Source organism: Mauremys reevesii, linkage group 3 (assembly GCF_016161935.1).
Source record: "Mauremys reevesii isolate NIE-2019 linkage group 3, ASM1616193v1, whole genome shotgun sequence".
Lineage (NCBI taxonomy): Eukaryota > Metazoa > Chordata > Testudines > Geoemydidae > Mauremys > Mauremys reevesii.
In genome coordinates, this window is record NC_052625.1 from 87,856,356 (window position 1) to 87,876,483 (window position 20,128).

At 41.4% G+C, this 20,128-nt stretch overlaps 1 protein-coding gene across 6 annotated transcripts in view; it reads left to right on the forward strand.

Annotated features, from left to right (window-relative positions):
• Positions 1–20,128, forward strand: part of C3H6orf118 (chromosome 3 C6orf118 homolog) — a 72,336-nt gene that overhangs the window by 45,373 nt on the left and 6,835 nt on the right. For 2 of the 6 annotated variants that reach the window (XM_039531338.1, XM_039531337.1), the window contains exon 11: positions 2,026–2,255. The exons of 1 other annotated variant lie outside the window; for it this stretch is intronic. Coding sequence is in view for 2 of the 5 variants with exons in the window: in XM_039531339.1 (XP_039387273.1) it covers positions 2,026–2,113 (88 nt within the window). In the remaining 3 variants the exon portion in view is untranslated. Of the gene's footprint in view, positions 1–2,025; positions 2,256–20,128 lie in introns of those variants that run through there. 3 more of the 6 variants (XM_039531334.1, XM_039531339.1, XM_039531336.1) reach the window with 2 other exon arrangements.

The following is a 20,128-nucleotide window of genomic DNA, read 5'->3' on the forward strand; positions in this document are numbered from 1 at the left end:
CAGGAGCCACCCAATCAGAATAATGCTGGACAACAGAGCAGCAATATATTATATCAATCAATGAGGAGGAGCAAGACCCCAGTCTTTATGCACAGAGTCCATAAGACTATGGAACTTGTGCATATCTCACCACATCCTGATCTCTGTGGTTTATTTACCAAGATTGCAGAAAACAATAGTGGACTCCCTGAGCAGGCATTTCTGCCTCAGCAATGAACAGGAGCTGAACAATGTGGTATTCTGAAGGATATGTCTTACCTGGGGTCACTTGGAGACACATCTCTCCCAACACCATCCTGTGCAAAGTGCAGATGATTCTGTTAGTGGGGGAGCATGGCTACAACTCAACGGGAGATGCTCTAGTCACTCCTAGGCCTCATATATTGCTATATGCTTATCTCGTCCTGAACAAGCTGAAACAGGAGAAATTAGTAACCTTCCTCATAGCACTGTTGTACCAAGACAGGTATGGTTCCCAGAGCTGATTTGCCTGGCTCTGCAGCCACCTCTCCACCTTCCTCTAACATTGGATCTCGTTACCCAGGAGTTGAGATTCATCACCAACCCGGCCTCTCAGTTCTTTACCTCAAGGCCTGGCTACTAGATGGCTCACTGGCATAGAACAGGCTTGGTCAGCAGAGGTATAAACAGTACTGCTCTACAGCAGGAAATCCACTATGAGGAAAACCTGCCTACAGAAGTGGAAACATTTTCAAGTTTGGTGCAGCCATCAGTCTGCACCTCCTCTTGTCTATCACATATTCTGAATTACGTACTGAATTTAAAAACCACAGGATTGTCACTAAGCTGAATCCAAGTTCACCTGGCTGCTTTTACAGCTTTTCACCTCCTCATTGAATGTTTTTCAGTCTTTGCTCACCTGACTACCATGAGGTTTGCTAATGGCCTGTTCAACCTTTTTTCTCCTGTCAAAGAACCTACTCCACCATGGGGCCTCAATTTCATACACTAGGTGTCAGAAGAGCGCTTGCTTTTTACCTTGACAGGACTAAGCAGTTTAGGGCTTGCCGTAGACTTTTCATCTTGATCACAGAACAAATCTGATCTGATCTCCACTCAAAGACTGTCTAAGTTGGTTTTGTTACCTGTTACAATGTCTTGGGGGTGCGTCCCCCTCCCAGGGTGATTTCTTGTTCTACCAGGGTCCAGTCAACCTTTGTGGGCCTACTAAAAAAACATCCATCTCAGGCATTTGTTACCTGATCTTCAGTGCACACCTTTTTCCAGCACTACTCTCTCACGCTTGTCAAGAAGTTTTGCCCCTATGAGTGCTCCACTCCCCACCTTCTTTCCCTTCTGCCTCAAAGTCTTTCTCTCTGGACTTAATGGTTGAGAAGGAACTGGAGCGGCAGCAGGTCCACTTCCCCTGCATATCCTTGCACAGCAGCACAAGGATATGCAGGGCATAGGCACAGATTCACAGACACTACTGATGAAAATCTCTGATCAAGCATGCATGGGTGCATGGACGTCCTGAAATGGAGCACCCATAGGGACCACACATCTCGAAGAACTCCAGTTACTGCACAAGCTAAATGACCTCTCCTTATCTCTACAGTAAATGGAATTCTTCAACATGTGTGGTCGCTATTTGTATTCCACTACCCATCTTCCTGCTCCTCTCCTGTGGAGCCTTATCCTACAGCCATTCACAGTAGAAAAGTAACTGGAGAGGCCACACCACCACTTATGTGCTCAGTTCAAAGCATGAGGAGTAGAGGGGTGCAAGCACAGACCAATGGACACTGCTAGCAAAGATCTTCCATCTTAGTGCATGGAGCATATGCACACCTTAAATGGAATACTGATAGGGACCACGCATCTCAAAGAACTCCAGTTACTGTACAGGTAAGTAATCTTTCTTTCCTTTTCTATTGCTGACAGTGGAAGAGTTCATGGAGGGGTTGCTATTCTGTCAAAGATGTTTTCTGTGACACTTTTACCCTGTGCTTTCTCCTCACTTAGTGTACTGATTGTGTGTTTTTTTTCTTGTTTTGTTTTTAGAAAGTTGTGGGAGAGGCTGAAGACATTCTTGTCACTTGAAGATAATGAACCAACTTCAGACAATTCAGAAGAACGTGTAGGAAGATAAATCGTAGATGCCTTGAATGTATACTTGACACCTTGAAACCATGCAAATGAAATCCAAATATGAAAAACTGATGTTGAGTCTCAGAATTAAGTATAATAATGCAATGTCAGAAATAGAAATGCATGCCATTTTTTTACACAAATTATCATGGTTTGGTATTCTGTATATTTATAGAGAGATTACTATATACTATCTAGAAAATGCTCTGCATTAATAATAGCAATTGTTTAAGTAGCTGTGCCTTTTCCATGCAGCTTTCAATAGAAGCTGCCCTTGCTTAGTCATGGAACCTTTATTATGCAAGTGGCAGAGGTTATTTGTTAAACTCCCAGGATGGAACTCACAACTAAAAGCTATTCAAGTAAATGGAAGCTGCAGCTTCTAAATAAGCTCTATTTATATTACTGTGTGCAAAGACTTTCTTGCAAGTACTGCATACAGGACTTGATTTGGACTGGTATACAGTCATATGGCATACTGGCACATCTCCTGGAAGCCTTCTTGTTCTACGGAATCTCAGCTTCCATTTTAGAAAAATAAACCTCTAGCTGTTACTGTTGAAAAAAACAAAACAAAACCAACAACCTTGAAAACACAAACCAAGTATATGTGAAGCAGCAATGTCTGCCTGAATTTGCAGAGTGCCTGAAAAGATAGCTCAGAAGTGTGTATTGCCCCATTCATCTCAAAGGGGTGTTAATTCAGATGCCAGTGATGATATTTTAAGTGTCAACATTATTAACTATTTCACTGCAAGTAACAGCTCATTTTGTTGCCAGGCAACAAGAGGGAGAGTACCCCTACTAATTATTTTCCCCAATCAAAAAGGAGCCAAAACCCAGGAGCCTAAGGGGACATTTCACACTCCACCTAGGCTATGTCTACATTGCACAGCTAAATAACTCCTGACTGGTCCCCAGGTCAGAGCAGCCAGATAAGCTTAGCCCAGACATGAGTGTCCCCACTGTTTGCGCCAATTTGTGTCTATGGGCATATTCCATAGTTCTTTCCCAGTTAGTTGTCAGTTGTCCAATCTGGGAAAGATACTGGAGGACTGTCCGAACTTGAGTAATTTTAGCCACATTCTCACTGCAGAGGGGCAGGTTCTAGACTGAAGTCTAACCTGCACCCCCAGCGGGGTAAGATAACCTGAACTTAAAGCTGGGTCACAGTTTTTTTTTTTTAATATGGATGGTGGTGGGGGGGTGTCAGACTAAAACCTTTGTGCAGTGTAGAAGTACCCTGAGAGAGAACCAAGCCCAAGGAGGCTGGCAAAGCCTCTGGGTGCATTTGAATCCCACTAAGGAGAAACTAAACCCAAGAGGCTCAGAGACCATATCTGATCAAACTTTGAACATATGCACAATCTGCAGAGTGCAGCCTCTCCTTTTGGCATCTGCAATGAGTAGAGCTTGGAAGAGCACATCTACCATCTCTTTTTACAGGTCAACCTTTGATTCAGGCCCAAGAACAAAGTTTAGATTGATATCTGCATTTTAGGATTGTGATGGGTTGGATCACAGAACCCTCCTTGGGAGCTGCCACCTGGTGTGCCAAGACTACTTTGCCCCTGCTTTCCCTGCCAGCTCGGGACCCCAGCACCCTGTCTTGCTGAGCCAGATACGCCCGTCTGCTCCAACACAGACCCAGGTCTGAATCACGTCCCCTAACAGCTGTAGGCTTACCTGAAAGCAGCTTACAGAAGTGTTCTTGTCTTTAACATTCAGATGGTCAACTCTCAATGGGGTCTAAACCCAAATAAATCCGTTTTACCCTGCATAAAGTTATACAGGGTAAACTCATGAATTGTTCTCCCTCTATAACACTGATAGAGAGGTATGCACAGCTCTTTGCCCACCCAGGTATTAACACATACTCTGAGTTAATTAATAAGTAAAAAGTGATTTTATTAAATACAGAAAGTATGATATAAGTGGTTACAAGTGGTAATAGACAGAACAAAGTAAATCACCAAGCAAAATAAAATAAAACATGCAAATCTATGTCTAATCAAACTGACTACAGATAATCTCACCCTCAGAGATGCTTCAGTAAGTTTTTTCCTCAGACTGGACACCTTCCAGACCTGGGCACAATTCTTTCCCCTGGTACAGCTCAGGTGGTGGCTAGGGGATTCTTCATGATGGCTCCCACCTTTGTTTTGTTCCACCCATTTATATATCTTTTGCATAAGGCAGGAATCCTTTGTCCCTCTGGGTTCCCACCCCCACCCCCCTTCTCAATGGAAAAGCACTAGGTTAAAGATGGATTTCAGTTCAGGTGACATGATCACATGTCACTGTAAGACTTCATTACCCCTCGCCAGCACACATGGATACAGGAAGACTTACAGGTAAAACACAGCCATCTGCAGTCAATTGTCCTGGTTAATGGGAGTCATCAAGATTCCAAACCACCATTAATTGCCCACACTTTGCATAATTACAATAGGCCCTCAGAGTTATATTTCATATTTCTAGGTTTAGATACAAGAGTGGTACATTTATACAAATAGGATGATCCCACTCAGTAGATTATAAGCTTTGTAATAAAAAACAGGAGTACTTGTGGCACCTTAAAGACTAACAAATTTATTTAAGCATGAGCTTTCATGAGCTACAGCTCACTTCTTTGGATGCATAGAATGGAACACACAGACAGGGGATATTTATACATACAGAGAACATGTATATTGCAATATCCCTGTCTGTGTGTTCCATTCTATAGCTTTGTAATGATATTTTCATAAAATCGTATAGAGTGCAATATCCACAAGCATAATTCAAGGATATTTGGATCATGGGGTTTAGTTCAAGCCCATCTCCAACTTGGCAGGAATGAAAGGCTATTTAGATTATTTTTCATCTGTGATTTGTTTTTAAACTTTATTTCACCAAATCGATGCATTAGTAAACATGGGCCGGGCTAGGCACTGCAATATTTCACATTAGATGTAACATTTTCCGTAGAGCTCACCTGGCAGCTTTAGTGACTACACATGTACATTTAACTGTGTAGAGCAGTGCTTTTTAACTTTTTTTCATTTACAGACCCCTAAACATTTGGAATGGAAGCGCAGACCCCTTTGGAAATCTTAGACATAGTCTGTAGACCCTCCAGGGGTCCGCGGCCCACAGGTTGAAAACCACCGTTCTATGTAATGACAACCTTTTGCAGACCCCTTAGACATAGTTTGCAGACCCCAATGGGTTTGTGGACCACAGATTGAAAACAACTAGTATTGATGGGTTTGAGGAGAAAAGGTCAAAGGGCCACTATACCCTAATGCAGTGCCACGTTTAGGAAGGCCCCAATATTTCTAGTAATGCGAAATCATTATGATTGTAATTGTTTTCCATTTTTAGACAAACATGACAGGCTCTGAGTTGCTTCCTGCCTGGCTGGCTGATATTTTCTGATGACAAACCTTCTTGTTGAAATAGTGCTGCAACAATAGGACTACATATGAAACAAGCATTTTCTGTTCTTCAGCTTCTACTGTTCAGTTGTAGCACTCATTCCAGTATATTAATCATTATACACACTGTATATACATGTGGTAAAAGCTAGTTCCTGCCTTGAAAAGTTTGCAATTAAAATAGACAAGCTGAGCAAAGGAAGGAGAAAAGAAGTATTGTTATCCCCATTTAATATTTTTCCGTTCAACATTTAGACCCTGGAACTCATTGTCACCAGATGTCATTGAGGCCAAGAAGTGAGCAAGATTCAGAGATATTGAATGTTTATATGGATTACAAGAATATCCAGTTTTTATAACTGTGAATGCTAAAAAAAAAAATCAGTTTTGGAAGGGAAACAAATCCTCATGCTTCAGGGTTTAAACCAGTTTTTAACTATTATGGATTAGAATAGGAAGTTAATATTGGTAAACTATCCCACAGCTGTTTACTGTGGGGTTAATTTCACCTTCCTTTGAAACATCTGGTACCAGCTGCAGTTGGAGACAGGATACTGGACCAGCTGAATCATGGGGCTGATCCAGTGTGGCAATTCCTATGTTCCATTTTACGGATGAGGAATTGAGAGAGATTAGATGATTTGCCCAAGGTCTCAAAAGAAGTCTCTGGCAGAGCAAGGAATTAAACACAGATCTTCTGAGGCCCAGTCCAGTGCCTTAACTACAAGACCATCTTTCTTCCATATTTCATTCTTTCTGTGTTTTTGTATACATCTAATCACTATAACATAACTTGAAAAAAGTAATAGGAGCTCTGCTCCTGCAGAAATTTATAGCTGAATGCAGGGAAAATGTTCTTCATCTCACATTTTTGTTAGCAAAGTAAAACAATCAATACATAAAGTCTGATTTGCATTCTTGTGTACATAGGTATTCTATGAACTAAAATATGCATTTTGAACTTGCTAAGTGTTACAGCAGATTAGTAATTGTAATTCCGAATTTATTGTTAGTGCATTTATGAAAAAATATGGGTGCTCCCAAGGTGTTGAAAGTATAATAATGTTTTGTGCTTATCTTTCAGTGGAGACTCTCCAAGTAATTTACAAACATTAATTAAGTTTCACAACACTTCCATGTTATAGATGGATAAACTGGGACAAACGGAAACTAAATAATGACTTTCCCAAGGTTACCTAGCAAGTCAGGGGCAAAATGGGCATGGAATTCTAGTGTCCTGACTCCTAGTCCTCTGTGCTAACTTCTGTGTATGCTGCCTTCTAGTATATGTAAATCTTAGGACTGTAATTGTTTAGTCTCATGAACAAAGTAGTTGTTTTCTCTTCTTTTGTTTTTAATAATTAAAATGCGAGACAGCATCTCATTTATAAGAGAAGCTGTCACTTAACCTGGCACTCATGGCCATATTTAATCTTTACCTTCCATTTTTGTTAACATTTGTATACAGTCAGCACAAGATGCTACCAAGGAAGGCCTCATTATTTCATGGTCCTTATAGGGGATGCTTCCATTGATGTCCATGGACTCTGGATCAGGCCCTTAATCTCTTCCTATGAATCAATCCTTCCAGTCCCTTAGTCATTTTATTTTTCTTTTCAGACTATATCCTCCAGTTTTTCCAACATACATATGGCAGTGCAGTGCCTTTCTACTAAGATGGCCAACAAGGAGTGCCAAATGTGGTGGTTGTGGTGGTTTTTCTGTTGTGGATGTGTTCACTAAGAACTGGACTGGTAACCAACTAATTTCAGAACTATTTTTTATAACCTTTTTATATATTGTTAGCATCCTTCTTCCCAGGCAGTGGTAAATCTGCTTGTAGAAGGAAGAGGAAGGCTTGTGGCTCGTATAATACTCTCCTTCCATTTCTCAGATGCAGTAGCCTAGGAAATTATATTTTAGTCTGCAATTATGGCTGTTCTCCTCCCTCATCTGATGCTGGATGTCAAGTTACAAGGCACACCCATATTAAAGAAGATAGGGTTTGACACTAGAAAATATTTTTCCTTTCACAAAGGAGGGGGGTCTGTTTTTGGCAATGAGCAGAAAAAGAAGGTTTGGAAGGTGGAAATACACTGGTGATTTAAAGTTCTAGTGGACTTTATTTCCCTAAGAAGAAACCCCAAAAGGCTTAAACTGCCCCTAGGTCTCTCGCTCTGGCACAAAGATGGATAAGCAACAGATTAGACTATGATCATTCTCTGTGTAAAATCCAACATTATTATTTATTAAAAACATTTGTGTAACATTTAATTTACAAGATATTTTGCAAATCTAGATAGGTAGCATTCCATCTCCTGGAAAAAAAAAGTTTAAATAGGACAAAGAAAACATAAGAGCCAGGACAGCAGCTCAGCAGAAGGAGGGTGAGAGTCTGATAATGAATAGAATGGAAGAGCAATGATGTGAAAAGGTGGATTTTAAGGAAGGATTTAGAAGAGTAAGGAAGACTGGGGAGTTTGTTGGATGGGGACAGTATGTATGCTTCAGGCACAAAGGGCAGCATAGACATGAAAGCAAGAGTAATGGATGGTAGAGGAGTAAGATAAAAGTTCCCATCTGTGTCCCAGACCCAAACTTTCAGACAATCAGAGTAGATCCCGTCTCTGAAGAGTCCCTTGCAGGTCTTAAACAACCCCCTGAATATGTTAGAACAGGACATTTTAGAAGTGTTTAGTAAGTTCTATATAGACAGCCACAACTCATTCTTTACCTTAAATGCTGAGTCTATGTATTAATTTCAATGGTCTTGGATATGAGATCCTCCTTTCCTAACATGTCTATGGTATAAATGATACTAGCTAGTGAAGTGCATGTTATTTTTAGAATACAAATTGTCTTATCGCAAAATGAAGGCTTGAGATTTAATTCCACATGTGTTTGTACCTTCGATACAGAATGCCTTTTATTAGGTCTTCCTTCGACTGTATGATTAATGTTTTCTACTAGCAAACTCTCAAGGTCTCTTTAGCACTTTCCACTGAGTCCTTAAAATAGAATGTTACTCATTATGTTCAAGGAGAGCAGGCCTCTTAATTAGATTTCGAAGAGGTACTGTTTTGGTTTTTGTTAAACTGATAGAATTCTGTTTAACAGTAAAATTGTCATTTCCTTCTTTGACGTGTTGCTTTCCAGCACACTGATTTTCAATTATAAACAAAGTTTAAATATTATTTTATTCCAGATACATTTACTCATAAAAATTAATTGAAAAAGAAAAAAGAGAGAGAAAACAACCTTTGGTACTACTAACGTGGTTTTCACAGTGGCATCTTGGCAACACTATGTCGTATCTATGCATGCCTTCCCTCCCCTGCTAGCTGCCACACTCTGACCATGGCAAGCTCTCCTTAGGGGCTGTGCCTCCACACTGCATAAATGCCGTTCACACCTATAGCATTATATACAAAAGTTGAATCAGAAAAATAACTAGTCATTCTCTTCCTACCCCAAGCTTCTTGGATGCTCAGTGTTATACACAAACATACAGTGAGCTAGCCTTAAATACAAGCAACACAAGTGAGAGCTTTGGTGATCCTTATATTAGCAGTCCTATTGCCTTGGGCTCATTTGGCCAGCCCAGTTTGTCAGCAGGACTGGTGGGACTGAGGAAACTTGCTGACCAGCTTTGATCTTCCCATCTGGCTGAAGGATCAGAGAGAGAAGACCCTCAGGATGTGATCCACTGCAGTTTGCATAATGGAGCCATTCAGATTGGAAGACCAGTGGTCATAGAACAAAGCCTTATTTTCAGAAGCAGATTTTGATGCAGTTCTTTTGCTGACAACATATTCTTCACCTTCAACAGCTGCACTGCCTCCCCCTTCTGGTCATGTTTCAGTGTCCTAGCAGTCTATGAAGGATTTTTTGTAAGCGAAGCAGACATGAAATATATATACCCAAGAGTTGTGGCGGTTTTGTAAACGAGGGTGAATGATGACGGGCTTGCAGACTTGGACACCCCATTTCTTAAGTTTAAACATCTCTGGCAAACACCTCTGCAGTGAAATTCTGACCTGTTGGAGTCAATAGCAGAACTCCTATTGACTTCACTGAGGGCCAGGATTTCACTCCTGAGGGTTAGTATCCTGTATATTTCATACTTGTGGCACTGGAGATGATGTGGGGAAGCTTTTGGTTATCTGATCATGCATTATATCAGCAAATTGCTCACAGGAAAGTGAAGAGCTTCTAATCCCAGACCCTGAATTCCTAATTTAAGGCCAAGTCATCTCCCAGGGTCTCAATCATGGAAAGGCCTTCTGTGCACAGATCACCTCCCCCCACGCCCCAGAAAGGAGAGCCCACTAGAGGAACTCAAAATTCAGAGGTGTGAATGGAAAAGTTTGGCGTGTGGCTGAGGTGGTGTACATTGTCTCTGGCCAACCCCACAGGGAATCCACTAAGGAATACCCAGTCCAAATTCATTCTTGGGTGTATCTTCAGAAAGGAGACATTACTTCCCTGGTGATCCTCCTCCTCTGAAGATTCATTCTGCGGGATTCTCACTCGCCAACCCACATGATGTGGAGGTGGGGCTGTGCACTTTGTTGTTCATGTTTTACAATTGTCAGTTCATTTATTTTCTGTGCTTGGTTTATTTTTCTTTGGGAAGCTTTGGTTTCCCATTCGTATTAGGAATTGTATGGAAGCTTCCAAGGGTTAAGGTTCCAGGATGGAATGTGACCATCAGTGGTGGACAGAGAGGCTCAGATTCCTATCCATTACCATTAGGAACAAAAAGTCCTTTAGATCTAGGCGAGCTCAGTCTTTCTCATGCCAGGGGGCTGAGACAGAAGTGTGAGAATCTGGCATGACTATCCTCTTCAGAGAAGTCGAATTAGAAGACAAGTAATTCTCCATTATTAGCTCTCAGGAAGCAGGACACTTATCTCAAGTCATTACAAATCTGGACACATGACAGACAATCAAAATGTGGCACACATTTCTCCAGTGTTGTTTTTCTAGTTAATTAAGCCATTATCCAAAGTGATTAAATTATTTAACCTAGAACATTTGGTGTATTCAATCTTTTTTATTATTTTCCAATAAACTGAGTGCATGAAGTGGATAATAGTAAGATTCTGTAATTAACAACCAGTCTCGTTAGGGAAAAGATAAACATGTGATGAAGGGACACTGTTAACAAAGTAAATTAAAAACAACATATAAAACCACTCTGTGCATGCAGCGAAAGACTAGATATTGAATTATCATCATGGGAGTGACTATACAGATGAGCTTATGCATATGGTAATATGAGTGTAATTCTGTTAATATGTCTTTTAAGCCTCTGATCATGTGCACTATGGGTAAATTTTCAGAAGTTCGTAAGTCTCATAGACTTTCAGGGGGATTTAAGTGTTTAAGGGCCAGATTTTTTTAAGGTATTTAGGCACCTAACTCCAATTGATTTAAAAAAAAATCTGGTCCTCAGGCATGTAGGCACTTCTGAAAATGTAACTCTACATGTGAACTTCAGGCTGACCTGGCTGCTTGTGCTGTTACGTCCTGTGCCTTCCCTCCAACTAACCTGCTGCCTATGAATTAACTAAACATTTAAAAAAAACCAAAACTTATTTGTCCTGTAGCTTCTTTTTCTTAGAGGAAAAACTCCCTGACTGGACAGAGAACACCTTGCTTTTTGGACCGGTTGAATTTCAAGTGCAGTGGGGGTAAGCACCCTTTATAAAGGTTTCTGTGAGGTGCTTGCTTAACTCAATTTAAACGTAAGGGCTTCTTACCTTTCTGTATTAGGCTGTTTATATCCTTAAGCTTTCTAGGTTGCTGCATTGCTTCAAGCCTCTGTGCATTCCATTCTGGTCTGCTAGGCTGCTGACCAGCCATAGGCCACTGTGAGAAGCGCCAACTGCGCCTCTAGCCTGTTTGGGCTGCTACAAGACACAAGCTGCTGTGAGGTCACTCCCTCACACCTACTTTAGCCTGTTGTGCAGCTTGCAATTTCTGAGAGGTCATTGGTGGACAGTTGTTAATAAATGCTTAGCATGATGTGGCACAACAATGCCTTTCTTTCTATGCAATGCAGTCTTTTAAACAAGCTTTTAAAGTAAATTGAAGCTTACGTATAAAGCATAATACTAATAGTACATAGGATTGTTATGTCACGACTGGACAGAATTCTGCAGATGCCCAGTTTTATTTGCCTTTTTTTTTAAGCTTTAAATGTTCCTTCTTGCACTGAAAAGCATATAGTATTTTTGAAGTGACCATCTGTATCTTCTCATATATACTGTTTCAATGCAAAACAAAGGTTGCCTTCCTCTCCTGTCACAAGCACCTTTCTGACTTTTCTAAAGCCACCACTATACCTGTGCAATGTAAAACTTCAAATAAGTTTTTTTGTTAAATTTTACCTTGATTGCTGTACATCACGGGCAGATTCTCCCATGATACAACCTCTCATCATAGCAGGTGTAATCTGACCAGGGAGCCCAATCTATAGAGGAAATTGGGAACATGAGGCACTTGAATTCCAACCCTTCTCCCCTCCCACCATGAGGCTCTGCAGCTGCATTTCTGAATTGAAATATTTTGGTTTTAAATTTTTATCAAAAAGTCAAAATTTTCTATGGCAAAAAGGCCATTTCCTGACCAGCTCTAGAAAGTGTGTGTGCACACAGAGTGGTTTCCATTTCATTTTTTTTCAAATGCCCTTATAAATGAGCATCACAGTGTTCCCACCAAATTTACCACAGTAACATAAGCCAAAATGGTCTGAATTGTAGGGGTGGTCTCTTTATGTATACATCCATCCTTCAGTTCCCTGAGGGGGAACAGCATAAGTCTCCCTGTGTCATTCAGATATTAGTAGCATGTAGTCTAGTGGAATTGTCTAGTGCCCTGAGTAGCAATTCTCTATAATGTTCACTGAGTTGCTATTTTACAGGTATTATGATACTTAAAAAAAAAATGAAGCACCACAGGCAGAACAATTACTGCATAGGATTTCACTTACTGTATAATGGATTGCTTGTCTAAGGGGTCATGCAAAAAGTCCCTGACCACTGTATTTCTTCTCTCCTAGTATACCTGCCCTTAGCGGTCCTTGAAATTAACCTAGGAGCAGAACACAATTAAAACATTTTCAGTTCTTCTTCATGCTCATCTTTAATCTTGATGAGGGTTTTTAACATAGAAAATACAAGTCAGAGAAGTTAATGTTCGAAAGCCTGGAGAGGATGATTATATTGGCTGAAAATTAAGCCCAAAATGAAAGGAAAGACTAATTTAAGTAGCAGTAATGATTTAAAATTGACTTCATTTCAGGCAGCATAGCCTGATAATAGTTTGCTTTATTCCAGAGGTCCCAAAATTCAGTGTTCATATGCATCCACTATAAATCATGTCCATATGGTTATGATTAATAAAGAGAGAGAGAAGCTGAGGTCAATAAAAAGGGCAAAAAATGTGATTACTTGGAGAGCAGAGCACAAAAACTTCAAAGCAATGCATTCCAGTTTGTTCAGACGGCCCTAAGTGAAGAGAAGAGACAGGAAATGTATCTGCTTCTTGAGTGAACCAAATTCACCAGTGGTGGAAAAGGATGCAACTCAACATAAGCCAGTGGTGAGTCTGGCCCAATGTATTTGAGGAGTGTAAAAAGAATCCAGATTGGGCAAGAAGACTTTAAAGGATTTGACAGAAATTACAATCGGATCCTTTTTCAGTTCAATCAACATTTTTTGTAGCATCAGAAAATGTGAATTAAACAGAAAGCACAGGCTGTTCCGGGATGGTAACATTTAGTTTAACGATCAAAAGAAGTTCAGTTCTCTCAGATCCATGCTTGCACAATGCCACAAAGGGGAATAATCAGTATGTTAGTTCACATGCAAACTTATTACTCCGCTCTGTTATGTCCATTAATAAACATATGGCTCTGGAAGCGCATTTTGGATTGGACAACCAGGGGCAATGCCATTTAAATAAATGAATATGTACAACCTATGTCTAATCAAAAATATAAACACTGTGCCAGGGCTGATACTGTAACCCTTATTCACGCAACAGTCTTTGCACATGCGAGTAGTGCCACTGAGTTTATAAGAATTATTCGTGAGTGAGATTACACAGAATTAGGCTTTGTCCTATGAAAAGGCTAGAAGTGGAAGCGCCATTCAGAAACGTATGCCCATGAAGATCTGCCAAAAGAAATAAAACCAGCATCAGTGGTGTTGGAACAGTTTTTATAGTGCGGGTGCTGAGAGCCATTGAACAAAACTGTAAACCCTGTATATGATGGAAATCACTTCAAGCCAGGGGGTGCTGCTGCACCTGGTTCCAGCCCCCCCGACCAGTATAGCACATAAGATCTGTTGCTTCATAGCGCACAGAGACGCACCTGCTTTTTTCCAACATGCTTTACATATTTACGGATGACTCCATAGTACCTAAAGAAATCATGGGGTTTCAATCCCTTTTTTGTTTGCTATAGTTAATGTTTAGAAGCCCTGGAGTCTGGACATAGACTCATAGACTTTAAGGTCAGAAGGGACCATTATGATCATCTAGTCTGAGCTCCTGCACGACGCAGGCCACAGAATCTCACCTACCCACTCCTGTAACAAACCCTGACCTATGTCTGAGCTATTGAAGTCCTCAACTTGTGGTTTAAAGACCTCAAGGTGCAGAGAATCTTCCAGCAAGTGACCCGTGCCCCATAATGCAGAGGAAGGTGAAAAACCTCCAGGGCATCTGCCAATTTGCCCTGGAGAAAAATTCCTTCCCAAACCCAAATATGGCGATCAGCTAAACCCTGAGCATGTGGGCAAGACTCACCAGCCAGACACCCAGGAAAGAATTCTCTGTAGTAACTCAGATCCCACCCTATCTAGTGTCCCATCATGGGCCATTGGGTATATTTACCACTAATAGTCAAAGATCAATTAGTTGCCAAAATTAGGCTATCCCATTATACCATCTCCTCCATAAACTTATCAAGCTTAGTCTTGAAGCCAGATATGTCTTTTGCCTCCACTGCTCTCCTTGGAAGGCTGTTCCAGAACTTCACTTTAATGGTTAGAACCCTTCATCTAATTTCAAGTCTAAACTTCCTGATGGCCAGTTTATATCCATTTGTTCTTGTATCCACATTGGTACTGAGCTTAAATAATTCCTCTCCCTCCCTGGTATATATCCCTGATATATTTATGGAGAGCAATCGTATCTCCCCTCAGACTTCTTTTGGTTAGGCTGAACAAGCCAAGCTCTTTGAGGCTTCTTTCACAACACAGGTTTTCCATTCCTCAGATCATCCTAGTAGCCCTTCTCTGTACATGTTCCAGTTAGAATTTATCCTTAAACATGGGAGACCAGAACTGCACACAGTATTCCAGATGAGGTCTCACCAGTGCCTTGTATAATGGTACTAACACCTCCTTATCTCTACTGGAAATACCTCGCCTGATGCATCCCAAGACTGCATTAGCTTTTTTCACAGTCATATCACATTGGCGACTCATAGTCATCCTGTAATCAACCAATACTCCAAGGTCCTTCTCCTCCTCTGTTACTTCCAAGTGATGCGTCCCCAGTTTATAACAAAAATTCTTGTTATTAATCCCTAAATGCATGACCTTGCACTTTTCACTATTAAATTTCATCCTATTATGTTTGCATCATCTATGAAATCTGGTTATCTTTACGCAATTACTAATATTTTGTTCTTGTTTTTTAAGTAGCACTTTAATAGAGTTGGGGCTTCGTGTCAAGCAGCAGCTTTCCTTTGGAATTAGATTAAAATAGTGACTGTGCACATTTATGTTATTGTTGCTTTGATTTTAATCTAGTATGAGGAAAATACAGAAAATGAAACCAGTCAAAACTATTCCTATGTCAGAGGAGAAATTTAACTGGAAACTAATTCTACTTGACCCTTTCCAACCGCAGCCATTATTATATATGCCACAGTGGCTTGTGTGGACTGGTCACCCTTTTCCTTCACTGAGTTGTCCTCAGATATGTATCAAGCAGACTATCAAACTTTGGAGGCTGTGACTGCTGGTGCGAGTCTATATTTTAAGGTATATTGTTGCAGTTATATTGTCTTTAAAAAACTCAAGGCCTGATTTGCATTTAACCGAAGGGCCCTTGAAACCCCTCTGGCAGCTTAGAGGGTCCTTACACGCACTTAAGGCGCAGTTTAGAGCCACTTTAAGACCCCTTTATGCTGCCAGAGTGGTAAAAGTGGACCCTAGGGTAAAAGAAACTCAAGCCATTGGAGTTGACTGTAGCACAGTATTTCAGTATTTACCATTACAACATGGTCTGCAGAAACCCCATGTACTTAGAATGAAATTCCACAAATAACATAAGTATGCTTACTACAAATAGTAAATGTCGGAATTGTAATGACACCCACTGCACCTATTTTGCTCACAGATATTGGTTCTTCCAGAATCTGATATCTACATGATTATCACAATAACCATGTATTATGCTGATGAGCGTATATGTAACATCTGGTTAAAGCACCTGATCTGAATATAATCAGCCAGTTTGCTGTGCTGGGTAAGAGTGTTTTCTTTTATACAAAGAATGTCTCAAATGAAGACCCTTTGAGGGCTGAACTCTTAGTCAAATCATGCTTTCTTTTCTGTTTTTGTTTAGTACCTTTTAGGCTTTTTAAATATTTGATTTTTGGTTTCTTTCTCTATATCTTGGTGTGCAATAGCCCGCTGTTTATTGGTTTGAAGGAAATTGTCAACTAATATGTTAGAATAGAAGGAAATCGTGTTTGATACTTGGAGTTTTGGCTGCAAGGATTCAAAGTAGTATCCCTCACCTTAGATCTTGCCATGTGTTATATTAAGGAGGCTATCTCTCTCCCAGCATGTTTGGTTGCAATGTCTCAGGCCATTTCCAGGTTACTGTGTTTTAATTGTATACATTAATTAGTCCTTGTTCAATTAGAGACAATGTAGCTCTGCTTTAGGGTTCAGGCAGGCTACAGAGAGCTGGGTGTGAGGGACCCAGTCACAGCAGGGAGTCATTAAGAAACTGAAGCCCAGATCCTCAAAGGTATTTAGGTTCTAACTTCTATGGGAAACAGTGGGAATTAGGTGTCTAAATACCTTTGAGAATCTGAGCGTAAGAATCTTTGAGAAAACTTGGAGAGGTCAAGGAGTCCTATGAGAGGGAAGGGATAATGCGGAAGAAGAGGGCCCCAAGGAGCAAGACAGATTGATCCTGGGGAGAAGGGTGTGTGAAGTTTTCATGTTTTGTCTTGACCTAGACTTGCCCTCAATGTTTGTAGAAATCATGTATCATACATAATGAGAGCTGTGCAAACTGTTCACAGTGGAACCTGAATCCAGGTGAGACTTGCCTCTTCTAGGGTTTTATTGGAAACAGAAAACTCAGCTCAGGTTCCTAGAAATGTCCCAGTTAAAGTTCACAAGCCTTTTGAGTGAATGTGGACCTGGTTTAGAGTGATGCTGCACCACTTTATGGTTTTGGAATCTGAACTAGATCTGCGCTTGGTCTGCAGAGTTCAGATCTGGATCTTGAAACACCTCTCTCAATAAGGTAAGGGCTGCTCGCACCCTCTCTCAGCAAAGTTGCTGAATGAAGTGTTAGGTGTTCATTCGAATCTGAAACTCAAAGCAGAAGTCCAGCAGTTGGATGGGCCTATGAAGAATATTGTGGTTTGAATTCCCAAAGCATCTGAATTTCATACAGCCCTCATTATAACCTTTGGAGAAAAAAATCCCTGTAATCCTTGTTCTCTCTAGGCGGTAGTTATAATAATGACACCTCTCTTTCCCCTTTGCTATAATCAGTTTTCTTTCTCTCCTTTGACTCTGTCGAATAAAAATGGGTGTTCTGAGGCTGAATAGGGTCCAGCAGCTGCTTCGTGTATTGAAGTCAATAGCAGTTCTGTGCGGAGGCCAGGCTCTGGAAGAGAAACCTCAGATTGGAATGTTTACTAAGGAACTCAGGAATCAGGTTTGTCTGGAGAGAAGGCTCAGTGCTTGTATTAATGGCATCGGCACTCAGAGCAGTCTGAGTCTGCTCAGACTTCTGAAAACCTCTATTTCACACTAGGCATATTCTAAAGCTTACCTTGGACATTAGCAAAATCAGTCCCATGATCTCATTTGTAGACGCTCTCATACTAATAACTCGATTGTACCTATGCTTACAGGTACAGTTATCACATGGTGCGACCCTCGGAAAGTGTGAAATACTTCAATTTCTCAGAGCTGAGCTCTGTATTTCTGAGAATCAAACTTTAATTTTAAAACTATAGTTACAGATGTCCCTTTATAAGGGCAGTTCACTAGCTGTTATACTGACTGATGAGTGTTTTGAAAAATAAAGTAAAAAAACAAACAAAACAAACCCTAGAATTTTAGTTGTGAATTTATTTTTTTCTTTACTTCTCTCATTGATTTCATTGTGGCTACCTGGAGAATAACAACTTATCCAAGATGAATAAGGGTGTCTGTCAGATTCTGGTTTATGGTATATTCCTCTGTGTCAACATTTTCATTTTCAGTTGTTTCGCATGCTACCAAAAATATTTTTTCCACTTGTTTTTTCTGATTTTTTTTTTACCATAGAATCATAGAAGGTTAGGGATTAGAAGAGACCTTAGGAGGTCATCTAATCCAACCCCCTTCTCAAAGCAGGACCAACCCCAATTAAATCATCCCAGCCAGGGCTTTGTCAAGCTGGGCCTCAAAAACCTCTAAGGATGGAGATTCCACCACCTCCCTAGGTAGTGGACGCAATACTCCAGATGTGGCCTTAGCAGTGCTGAATAGAGGGGAATAATCACTTCCTTCGATCTGCTGGCAATGCTCCTACTAATGCAGCCCAATATACCATTAGCTTTCTTGGCAACAAGGGCACACTGTTGACTCATATCCAGCTTCTCATCCACTGTAATCCCCAGGTCCTTTTCTGCAGAACTGCTGCTTAGCCAGTTGGTCCTTAGCATGTAGCAGAGCATGGGATTCTTCTGTCCTAAGTGCAGGACTCTGCGCTTGTCCTTGAACCTCATCAGATTTCTTTTGGCCCAATCCTCCAATTTGTCTAGGTCACTCTAGGACCCTAACCCTACTCTCCAGCATATCTACTTTTCCCCCCAATTTAGTGTCATCCGCGAACTTGCTGAGGGTGCAATCCATCCCATCATCCAGATCATTAATGAAGATGTTGAACAAAACCGGCCACAGGACCAACCCCTGGGGCACTTCTCTTGATACTACCTGTTGAGCCCGATGATCTAGCCAGCTTTCTACCACCTTATAGTCCATTCATCCAATCCATACTTTTTTAACTTGCTGGCAAGAATACTGTGGGAGACCATATCAAAAGCTTTGCTAAAGTCAAGATATATCGCATCCACCACTTTCCCCATAGCCACAGAGCCAGTTATCTCATCATAGAAGGCAATCAAGTTGATCAGGCATGACTTTGCTTTGGTGAATCCATGTTGACTGTTCCTGATCAAGTTTCTCTCCTCCAAGTGCTTCAAAATGGATTCCTTGAGGACCTGCTTCATGATTTTTCCAGGAACTGAGGTGAGCCTGACCAGTCTGTAGTTCCCCAGATTTTCCTTCTTCCCTTTTCTAAAGATGGGCTCTATATTAGCCTTTTTCCAATTGTCTGGGACCTCCACCGATTGCCCTGAGTTTTCAGAGATAATGGCCAATGGCTCTGCAATCACATCAGCCAACTGCCTCAGTACCCTCAGAGGGATTAGATCCGGACCCATGGTCTTGGGCATGTCCAGCTTTTCTAAATAGTCTTTAACCTGTTCTTTCACCATTGAGGGCTGTTCACCTCCTCCCCATACTGTGCTGCCCAGTGCAGCAGTCTGGGAGATGATCTTGTCTGTGAAGACCAAGGCAAAAAAAGCATTGAGTACTTAAGCTTTATCCACATCATCTGTCACTAGGTTGCCTCCCCCAGTCAGTAAGGATCCCACACTTTCCCTGACCACCACCTTGTTGCCAACATACCTGTAGAAACCCTTCTTGTAACCCTTCACATCCCTTGCTAGCTGCAACTCCAGTTGTGCTTTGGCCTTCATGTAGGGGTGTAATCAGGCTCGAGCAATATTTGTATACTCCTCCCTAGTAATCTGTGTAAGCTTCTATTTTGTGTTTAAGCTCACCAAAGATTTCCTGTTAAGCCAAGCTGGTCGCCTGCCATATTTGCTATTCTTTCTGCACATCGGGATGGTTTGTTCCTGCGCCCTCAATAAGGCTTCTTTAAAATACAGCCAGCCAGGGGTGAAAGAAACTGAGGACACTTACCAGTACAGGGGGAGGGGAAGTGGCTCTGGCCCCCGGAAGGGGCAGGGCCTCGGGCAGAAGGAGGGGGTTGGGGGGGGGTGAGCATCCCCCAGCCAGCCCTTGACCCGCACTGCCCAGGACTCCCGTGTTGATTTAAAGGGCCCGGAGCCCAGATGCCACTGCTGCAGTAGCGGCAGCAGCGTTCGGAGCCCCAGGCCCTTTTAAATTGCCAGCCCCATGGCAGCTGCTCCCTTCCCCCCCCCGCGCCCATCAGCAGCTGAGGAGGGGCAAAAGGGGCAGGGACGTTAA